Source organism: Condylura cristata, unplaced genomic scaffold (assembly GCF_000260355.1).
Source record: "Condylura cristata isolate star-nosed mole 26May11 unplaced genomic scaffold, ConCri1.0 scaffold00012, whole genome shotgun sequence".
In the NCBI taxonomy this organism is placed as follows: domain Eukaryota; kingdom Metazoa; phylum Chordata; class Mammalia; order Eulipotyphla; family Talpidae; genus Condylura; species Condylura cristata.
Window position 1 is genome coordinate 49,048,219 of NW_004567113.1, and position 11,115 is coordinate 49,059,333.

Sequence of the window (11,115 nt, forward strand, 5' to 3'; positions counted from 1 at the left end):
ATTTGGAAAATCTTGACCATTCCCTGAAAGCATCTTCTTGAGTGCTGAGGACACAGTCATGAGTAAGTCAAACCCATTCCCATCCACCAGGACACACAGCCCAATGGTGGAGACCAGACAGGAGCTAAGCAAGAAATCCCATGCTCTGATGCCTCAGTTTGCTTTTCTGACTCTGAAGCCACACCCGATTCTTTTTCACTCAGAGATGGCATGAGAGATTCTATTATTTTTGCCAGGAAGGTGAATTAAGGCACCATTATTATGGAGGCTTGATAATCTCTTAGCTGCTCTACTAGTCACTGCAGAAAAAATGAACTAAAAAAAAAACACCAGATTCATGAGTGCTTCACACATGAAGACTACGTAGGTCATTGTGGAAATTGTCTCTGTGCTAAGTGACCTTAAGATTCACAATCCAGCTGTTACTCCTCTCTGAGCACCATCATGAGTCGGAAGTGGTGAGCAGTGCTCCCTCAAGGGAGCACTGAGTCCCAAAGGGAATTCTTAAAACCAGCTCATTCCTAGGCCAACCTTGCCCTAGACCAGCTTCTGTTTGGTCTTCTCTTCTAAGGCTTTTCTGTAGACTTTCATTCTGTAAAAGAAAATTATCTCCTGTCACCATTATTCCCCTAGTAATTTCATGGCTTAATGTTGACTTAAATGGTGGTGGCTCTGACACTTACATCTTCAGCCAGGTGATGCTGAGCTCCCTATATTCCTCTGCTAAGTGGACAATTGCACCTGAATTTCTAAATCAGTGACACTTATGTTAGAATTTAAAGTCCAAGTAAGCGAGACACTTGTCTTTTTTTATTCATTGCAGCATCAACCGTGCCTAATTCCTAATTATTCAAAACACATTAAATGAATGAATGAATAAGTGAATGAATGTATTAGACCTCTTGAATGTCTCTGTTGCTCAGAATCAGGCCAATATTAGCAGGAACAAGATAGCTGAAGTAAGTCTTGCCTTCATATGATCATATCTGAAAACATGACAGACACTCCCTCAGAGCTGACCGCAAACACATGGCTGCATGGTTGTCTGGGAAGGACTCTCCCACTGGGATGAGCCTTCAACAGAACACAAAGAAAAGACTTTGGAGAAAGAAACGCACATTCTTCTTGAGGGGCTCATGTAAGCAAAAGGCTCAGTGCTGGCAATGCAGGATCAGTTTAGAGAATAGCAAGTTGTCCAGGATAATAAATCATAAGGTGTGTGGGAGAAGTGACAGGCATTGATGCTAGGTTATTGCCTCAAAACTCCATTCCAAAGTAACAAAAGAGTATAAAAGATCCCAAAGGTAACTGTGTCTTCCAGTAGATCTCGGGGTCGAGAACTGGTCTCTGCAGTAGCCTATAAAAATAAAAACCATAGATGCAATTTTTAAGGGAAGAGATTTAGTGACTGATACAATTCCCTGAGCTGCTATGTTGTTGGACAAATTATTCAATCTCCCTGAACCTCAAAGTATCATTCATCTCAAATGGGCAAAATAGTATCTACCAAAAGGAAAGATACCTTAAATGTCCAGCTGACATTTGGGCCAAGCAGTTTATTTTCACTATTTTTGTAAAAATTTATTGTATTTACTTATGCATAGAACTAGGGTACAGGTCAGAGGTGCAGGAGTTAAGAGGATTCACCAGCGACAGAGTGAGGAGCAGAACAGGCAGATCACCTGAAATACACTGCTGAGGGGAGCAGTGGGGAGACAGGAGAGGTCTGCTGGAGCCTGTGGGTCACCTCCCAGGCCAGGAATCAAACTCATGCTGCAGTGGCTGGCGATAGCTTCATAGGGCTGAGACTTAACCCATTGAGCCTCCAGGGAGGTCAATGTGGTTTAATTTTCTGTGAATCATCAAACTAACTTAAACCTATAGAGAACATAAAACCTGTGTCATTGCCTGCCCAGTGTCTCTAGTACTGTTTTTACTAAGGCATGAATATTGCTATTTCATGACAAAATGTTACTGGCATCACTGATATCATCCCCCAATAATGTATACCCCTATACTCACTCAAGCATTCATTCCCTAGATAAGACTTTCCATGTATTTCCTGGGTACTTTCTAAGCAACACAGCACAGTAACATCTTACGAACTGGGCACTGTATGTTGCATAAAATTCTAAATGAGCAATCTTTTTGAAATGCTTCATCTGCATGCTACCTTCAGAAGTGGACTATGTAGAAGCAAATCTTTGCCTAATAACCAGGATCAACCTTTGGCCAATGACTATTATCGGCCTGATTTGCATAAATACGCTCATGCATTCTGTGAACTTTAAATTCCCTCCTTTGTTCTCAGGCGATGAATCTGCTCTCCCTTGTAGACTTCAGAGCCCATCAATCTGGGGTTAATTAGGTGCTTTTTCTTACATCCTTCCTGACTTATATCCTGCTAACACCAATTTTCTCTTCTATAAAACCTGGGTGTCAATATTTGTGCGGGGGTTATTCATGATATTTAGACTAACAGTGAAAGTGAAAAAGTCTTGTTTACTCAAAAAATCAGTCGTCCATGTGGGAACACAGCTGAGGCTCGTGGGTGCACCTCCATCCCCACCCCTATGAGGTGCAGTAAGGAGTCAACTGCTCATTAAACTGGATACAGCGAGGGCAGTCTTATTGAGAAAATGTAACAGGCATTTGGAAAAATTACACTAAAGTCAGAGATCAAAACCTAAGCTCAACTGTGCCAGACGTATATTCTGGTCCATCGATTTACAGTTACCAGACCAAGGCTCTGTATTTAAACTCGTGTTTTCAAAATTAAGGAGCTATATTCCAGCTCACTTTCAATTCTAAAATAAGTATAACTCCCCTCACCCCCATTTTCTTTCCTACTAATTTCCTGATTCTTACCTGGATGTGATTTCTCACTAAGTCAGCAATCACCCTCTTTCCTTTTCGGTAGGAGGCAAAACAGCAGACTAATTAATTCTGTGAACCCTAGAATGAAACTTTGTAGAATTCACACCCTGATGCTGCCATAGTGTCTATAGGCAAGTTCCAGGATCTCTCCGTGCCCTGTCTTTCTCCAGGGAGCAAAAGTAGCATCCATAGTCGACAGAGGAGAATTTGCTGAGTTAATGTCTGTCACAAGCTGGCAAGAAACACAGACTCTGAAAAGTGTTGTTTTATTAGACTTTTAGGGCAGTAGGAGAAACTCTATCAAAGTTCAAGAGAAATTCTTTCATCCAGTCATCTTCAGTTTCATGAGCCGTTCAGGGCTATCTTTTTTGCATTTCTCCTCATTTCAATACTTTTTTCACTCTGTCTGCTCTTCATCTATCTCAGTTGTTGCCTTTCCTGACTAGAATATCAGTCGTTTTGGTCATCCCATCCCATATTTCCTTCTTCAACCACCCTAGCCTTTCTCTGTGTTTCCCCCTCATTTACCCAGAAGCAAGACCCTGCCACCTGTGAAGTAGCAGCCCCTAGCCTCAGGGGCCATTTGTGATTTGCTGCAGCGGAACTATGGCAAATGCTAATAATAAGCATTCTGATTGGGTGATAATTTAAAATCCAAGCTTATGTGAAGCATGATTTATGTTTAGAAGTAAGATAGAGGCAACTCATTCATTCAGAACTGCTCGGAGGCACAGCTCCAGAAATGTTCCTCTGCAGACAGATTTTTTTATGACGCATTTATTTATGCACAGAACTAGGGTATAGGCCAGAGGTGTGGGAGGTGAGAGGATCCACCAGAGACAGAGGAGAGCAGAGCAGTCAGATAGATGAAGTACTCTGCTGAAGGGAGCAGCAGGCGAGACAGGAGAGGTCTGCTGTGCCCTGTGGGTCACCTCCCTGGCCAGAAATCAAACTTATGCTGAAGCTGCTGCAGCTAGCTTCATAATGTTATGTTTTAACCCATTGCACACCATGGAGAGCCCTGCTGATGTATATTTTAGCATAAAATTGTAATGACAAAGCAACTCCAGTTTTCCTGGGATAGAAATTGCAATGTCATTGCTAACAACCACTTCTAATAGGAGGAGACGTTCAAAATAATTGGCTGCTTTCAATGTACATTTCATTTTCCACGGGATAGATGAATATTAAATAGTACAAAGTGCTCATTATGAAGGCCTTTTTGGGGCCTCACAAACACTCAGGACCAAAGGTGAAGAAATGCAAGTCTCACTAACAGACCTGAGGAGGCTCGCCTTGTCAGGGTGGCCTGGGGATTGCCAGCTCACGCAGCCTCAGATGGATTGATTGCCTTCTTTCCGTGGGTTGTGTGTGATCAGCTTGGAGCTAATTGCTCCCAGATTCTCTGTGTGCACCTGGAAATAGCTTCAGTGGGTGGATGGGTGAATGGTTGCGAAGCAGAAGAAGAGAGGGCTCTCAGGCCCTTGCGTTCTTGAGATGCAGCATTTGGAGCTGGCAACGTTTAAAGAGCTGTTTCCAGGGGCTGGCCCCGGTTTGAACTGCCACACAGAGAAATCAAATGATAGAACAAGGAAAGGAAACTCAGATTCCGACTCCTGTGCCGGGGTAGCTTGTAAACTTGAGCCAGTCCTCAGCTCCTGAAAGTCTGTTCCCACATCTGAACCCACTGCCAACCTCTCTGGGCATTGTGAGGAGCAGAACCAGCAAGGGGCGTTCTACGCACCTGGTGTGTTGTCTGAACCTGTGCATGTGTCAAAAAAGAAGAGAGGAAGGAAATTGCATGGTTGCTTGTAAGATGGCATTGCAGATCTTCCTGCTGGCTTGTCCTGCTGTGTCAGACCTGAACATTAAAAAACACTGGCATCTCCTTCTAGAAGTCTCCGGAGTAGTTTCCAAAGCTAAAGTCAAGAATTGTCCAGTACTGCTTATTATAAAGCCAAAACCTGGAGCAAAAGAAACCAAGCTTCTTCCAATACCTGCCCCTGGATTAAGCCACTAAATATTTAATATGTTTTCTTAAAAGATAAGCAATCCCATCGTGGTGTTATTGCAAAGACAAGCAAATCACTATCAAAGCAATCTTTAAAATGGTAAACAGAAGTAATGAAGGCATTTTTATACAAATACCTTCTTTAACTTTATACAAAGTTATGTAAAACAATATAAGTCAAGCTAGCTGAGTCTGACTAGCTAAATCAACTTCAGCTCAGGTAAAATTTTAAAGATAGAATATGATCTTTATATAAAGAGCAATGGATACCTTTTGCAGAACCAAGTTGTATTATACGGGGGCTTTCTGCAGAAGACTTCTAAGAGTTATTTTTTGGTTGCATATGATTTTTATTGCGCACTTCAGCGTGTACCCTATATGCTGTTGGGCTGGATGAGCCAACATTCCAGCAGGGCTTCACAGTGCTTCATACAAAGAGATGCAGGTCCCATCTCTATGCAGGAGACCTGGGTTCTGGATCCACGTCCAGTAAGAAGTGACATCATTCTCCATAAAGTGGTTTCACTTCAGCAGTGTGGGACTGACTTACAAGCACATGCATTGAGAGGCAGGCCTCATATGCACGCTTGTCTGAAAGCAAGATGGGCTGTGCTCACATTCAGGTGGAAAGGTTTGACCTTTGATGAGTCAAATTTGCATAATTATGAGTTGGGCTGTAATGAGCTTCTACTGTATTTTAAGAGCTGTTGTGAGAAAGATACCTATTTTTAAAACTCATTCTGTTGTTCTCAGGTGATTTGAATTCCCGTTTCTAGTCCAATTGTCTCATGGTCTGAGAGGCAGCTGAGTCAGACATAGGACAACCTCACCCCTCGGAGACTTAAATCTGAGGAACAAAGAGCAAAAACAGAGAGCTGGGAACTCGAGGGTGGCTTTTAAAGCTGGGAATTTGTTGTCTGGTTAAAATTAAATCTGTGTGTTGGGCAAATTAGAATACTATTTGTATTCAGATTATCTCAGGATGAAAGATAACTTCAGAATCAGATCAGCCTGATTGACCAGAGAGGGTTCGTGAGGCAGGAGTCACACCTGGCCCCAGTTTTAATCCAAGACAAACCCTGTCAGCCTCTGGCCTAAACTTCTCAGTGGCAAGATGCAGAGAAGCTAACAACCTTCGGTGTTTTTACAGCCCTAAGACACCATCACTTCCACCCCTTTTTCTATGTGCTTCCATCAACACAGCACCAACTCCCATCACAGCTCTCTCTAGAGCCCAGCACAGTTCTCCCAAGGCTTTCAGGGTGCAGTGTCACCCTAATGTGTGGTTTACAATCATTCATCCCCTAGGACCTTGGACTAAAATATGTAACTGCTACTGTCTCTTAAAATAGTGTATTGACTAAGCTCATGATCTTGATGTCAGAAAGCCAGGATTCAAATCCCAGCTCTGTCAGTTACTAGCAGTGTAACCTTGAGTAAGTTATTTAAGCTCTGCAAGTTCCAGTTCATTCCTTACAAAACAAAGGCAATTACAGGGATCTCCTGGGATTTTTGTCAGCATGAGAAAGAGATAATATACAGCCAGACTTAATGTAAAAGCTCTCTGGGGTAGTGGTTTTCATTATCAGCAGAATGTTGAAAGCTTTCTCTCTAGGGCATTAAAGACATCTGTCTTCTTCCAGACTAACTAGCTAGATGACCTTGAACAATTTATTTAGGCCTTCCAAGTCTCAGTTTTCAAATCTATAAAATGGGGGTGCTAGTCCTGCTCTGGAAGAATGTTGCAAGCATTAAGATGGAGTAACAAACTACTAGCAGTCCTTGGACAGATTGTGAATAACAAGACATGATTTTGTTAGCTCTCTATCTAGAATGTAGGTGTATATATTTGTTCACTTAGGGTCTCCATAACCAGGTGACTTACACAACATAAAGTTGTTCTCTCTCAGTTCAACTCAAGATCAGAAGTTCAAGACACGGGGAAGGTTCATTTCTCCCGGGCTTCTCCCTGTGTTTGCAGATGGCTGTCTTCTTTTGTGTGACTTCACAAGACCTTTCCTCTGTGTAAATAACCCTGGTCTTTCTCCTCCTTACCTTCTTCTTATGAGGATACAAGGGGTATTGGATCAGAATCCCATCCTTTAGAATTATTTGATTTATATTACTTCCTTAAATGTCTGATCTCTTTATTGGGAGCTAGACCTTCACTACATAGATGTCAGAGGCACACAACTCAACCTATAGCACATCAGAAATCAGATTGTAGTAGATTAGGGAGAGCAGAGTCAGGACATGGGCTCAACAAATACAGCCAACATTTCTGAGATATTTGACATCATAGCAAAGAGAGTTTGCCATTATTTCTGTTAGTGTAGAGTATAGCATAGCACAAAGAACATAAGCTTTGGCTTCAAAGAAGTGGATGTACCACTTATCTCTGTTTTATCTCCTCTGTGACATCTAGCCGCTTGTTTCTCTACCTCTGTAAGACTCACTGTCCACAAAGGTGAAAAATGGACAAATGAACCTCACTGTGCAAGTATTGTGAGGATTAGAATGATGTCAGTTCTAATGACATCTACCCTGTCCCCTGTCCGAGAGCAGGGGCTTGATGCATGTCAGCATGGTATTAAAATCCCTCCAAACACAAGCCATCTGAGTCACATCATGAATTCCAGAGTCTTCTGTGCAATCATGCTGTGCTTTCTACAGTTCATCTCCAGGAATCAGTCTTGATTGCGTTAGGGGGGTGTTGCTTTTTTCACTTATCATATGGTAGTGATTGCTGATGATTTCAGGTATGTTTTTAGAGCCTGTCAGTCTCCTAGAAATAGAAGCAGTTCTTTGGCAGATAGGAGTCATTAACAAGTAAGGTACAGTCAGCTGGGAAAACAAGTGTCCGCAGACAGACACATCAAGTGAGTGCTTTGAATATTGCATGTGGTGACCTATCACACACACTTAATTCAGTAACACTGACCCTCTGGCCTGGGTCTTTGGTCTCAGTCTCAGCAACTGCAAGTCTGGAATAGCTGGAGGAAGAAACCAAGTTGGTGGTGCAATTCAGACTGCTGTGTGGTTGCAAAGGCCGAGAAGTTAATATGCTGTTTTGTTTCTTTCCGAGGGAAGGGTCACTGGGTTGAGAGGAGGTTATGTGATGATTAAAAGCCTGCTCACAAAATATGATTAAAATTTCCTCTCCTTTTTGCCTATGCTGTATTTCTCGGAACTATGCATAGAGAACATAGGGGAGCCAGAAAAGATACTAGGTCAACCAGATGTCCTCAAACCTTGGGTTTGAGAAATATCCTCCTATAGAAAAACTAAATACCAGGGGCTCCAAAGACATTTTAGTTACAACATCATTTGTTTATTGATTCATTGGATAAAAATTTATTGAGTTGCTATTGGTATCAGATGACATGTGAGGTCCAAAGAATAGGCTGCTGTGTAAGACCTTTCTCCTGTCACAAATTCACAGAGGATAGGACAAGCCAATGCATATCATCATGCTCTGTCTTACATGTCATATGGGAGGGAGGGAGGCTGTGAAGACTCAGGCCAGGGAACCATCAGTTCTGTATGGCATAGCAGCATGAAAGAAGAGGCCATAATATTTGCACTGGATCAGAAAAAAAGATATTTCATCTAGTGGAAAAAGGAAAGTGGACCATCTTTAGCTGAGAAAATTGTTCAAAGGAAGCTGATATCAGCACACTTGAAAACTCAGAGATTTACTGTTTGTCGTTGTCTACTTACTTTAGATCTGGTCCTTCGCATTGCTTTCTGCAGTGTCCACTACACAGAGACAACACAGTTGTTCAGTGATTCAATTGCCACCCCAACATGCACCATCTTTCCTCAGCCTCTCTAGCCCAGGACCCACGGAGTGGGGTCAACATACTCCTTGCAATGAATGAAGGAGAAATTGAAGGAGCTCCATTTTGACTTGTTTCAACTTGTGAAATCCAGCCTGATGTCAATCCATTAAGGCCTAGCCACTTTTCTCCAGCTACTTTTAGCTCTTTCTGCTTTCTTTCTGTGCATACCCCACTTCCTTCCTCATCATTTTTATCCTTGTCAGCTCAGAGTTTATTCTTGGCCTTCCTATCATTTTATGTCTCTTTTATTTTTCTTAGCCATCCATCAGTATTCTATCTGTATTACGGTTCCAAAATGAATTATCATTATATTAAAAGTGCAAAACAAATGTTTTCTTTTATCCCCCTCTGACTTGCTTGGACAAACACAACCATTCCAAGTACTTGCTTCATTACTATGATTTGTCTTTTACAAATTCCTTCAGGCCTGTGATAGGAACATGACAAAATTAGCATTCTAATGACCTTCTTTTCCCTGCTAAGAGCGAGCTCTGGCCCTTCATAGCACTCAGGAAGACAGAGCAGGAAGCAGATGCAGATATTAATGAGAGGAAGTATTAACAGGTTTCAAAATGATGGGGATTTTTTAGTGAAAATGCCCATATTTCTTACTAATATGAAACAAATTGAGTAGGCAAGTTGCTCACAGACCAGAGATGCTAAGGAGAAGCTATTCTCCTGTGGCATCTCTCTCTGAGTTGGAAATCTGGAGCAAGAAGAGGGAATAGAACAGAAAGAGAAGCTGCTATCAACTAGAACCTGGCTGCTTCTGTTGCCAATGAGTTCCTAAGCTGAACTCCTACCTAAAGAGTTCCTTAAGCTTCCATCGGGCCCCACTGCAGAGAAGCAGAGGTTAAGTAAAGGTGCTGCACTTTGAGACCCAGTACCCCGATCCTAATGTATCCAGCTGCCTCCTAAATCATACAGTTCTACATGACCCTAAAACATCTGTGCAGATGTGACCCAAGTTTCTGTGTCCAGAGACGGGCATTAGGGGCAGATACCTTGGAGTCAACTGGGTTAGGCAAGGTTAAATAGAGTTATTTGCTGCAGATCTTCTCAAAACTTATATTCCAGTGTTTTATTCCCAGACTATGCTAACAATTTTGTCACTTCCCAAGCATATATAAACCCAAAATTCTCATTCAGAGCATCTTTGAAAAAATTATTATAGTATAATTTGTAATATTTCCAGGTACCAAATTTTAGAATCCATCTATAGCTCCAGATTCCCTTGGCTGCATGTGGGGTCAAGTCATAGTGCCCCCAGGAAGCCCAGGTAGGGTGCATGAACAGCCAACAGGCACCAGCTCTGAGTGCTTTATTTGTAACCAAGGGAAAAGATTGGATAGCACAGCGAGTCTTCATGAAATTCTGTCTTCTGGTTGCATGATACACAGGGTGATAGTGATTATTATGAAATGAAAAGTCCTTTTTGATAACAATTCATGGTATGTGCACACTATTCTAGGTTTTAGGGCTGAAAATGTTTGTTGTAAAAACTATACAAATGCTAGATTTGTTACAGCCAGTGACCAGAATATGTGAAAATAAAATATTATGTAGAATTGGTTTAATACTATAAACTCTGGGAAATGTAAAGGCTAAAACTACCAATGCGAGAATCCTCTGGAAAACTCACAGCCAGCCAGTAAATATGTCATCCTGGGTTGCTGTGTCTGAACATTGGGGAACAGTGGATGTTCTTAAGAGTTTTTTTTTTTTTTTTTTTTTTTTGGCTTCATCTACAGATAGCGTGGAAGATGAGCTGGAGATGGCCACAATCAGGCATCGGCCTGAGGCTCTTGAACTTCTGGAAGCTCAGAGCAAATTTACCAAGAAGGAGCTCCAGATTCTTTACAGAGGATTTAAGAATGTAAGATCTTCCTTTTTAACTTTGCATGCACATAGTTCTCTGAGAAGCATGATACTGTTCTCTGAGACCTCTACCAAATGGGCATTGCACACTGATCTTGCCTAGGTATGAATATGTTCAGCTCCATTTGGATTTTGATTCACTCTGCTTCAGCTATTTTCCTACAGTTTTGGGCAAGTTTGGAGAAGGCTTGACTCAATTCAGTTCTTCGTTAGGATGTGTGTGTGTCTTTTTGAGTTATAATGACATCATCTGAATGTGTTTCATGTGAGGCGTCTTCATTTTTTGGCAATATCACCCATACCTAGTGCTTCACTTGAATATCAGTCATGAATTGGGCCCTATCAGGAAACTCCATCACTAGCACTGCAGAAAAGTCTGTGAGTTTATAGTCCTTAATAGAGCAATTTATTATTATGACCTAAGTCATGACCACAGGCATCCTCTCTCTCTCTCTCTCTCTCTCTCTTCCTGATACTTGCTCTCTCTCTCTTCCTGATACTTGCGCT

At 41.8% G+C, this 11,115-nt stretch overlaps 1 protein-coding gene across 5 annotated transcripts in view; it reads left to right on the forward strand.

Annotated features, from left to right (window-relative positions):
- The window catches only part of KCNIP4 (Kv channel interacting protein 4), an 845,713-nt gene that overhangs the window by 764,219 nt on the left and 70,379 nt on the right, over positions 1-11,115 (forward strand). For all 5 annotated transcript variants that reach the window (XM_004681375.2, XM_004681378.2, XM_012724073.1 and 2 more), the window contains one exon: positions 10,482-10,606. In XM_004681375.2, coding sequence (XP_004681432.1) covers positions 10,482-10,606 — 125 coding nt within the window. The remainder of the gene's footprint in view (positions 1-10,481; positions 10,607-11,115) is intronic.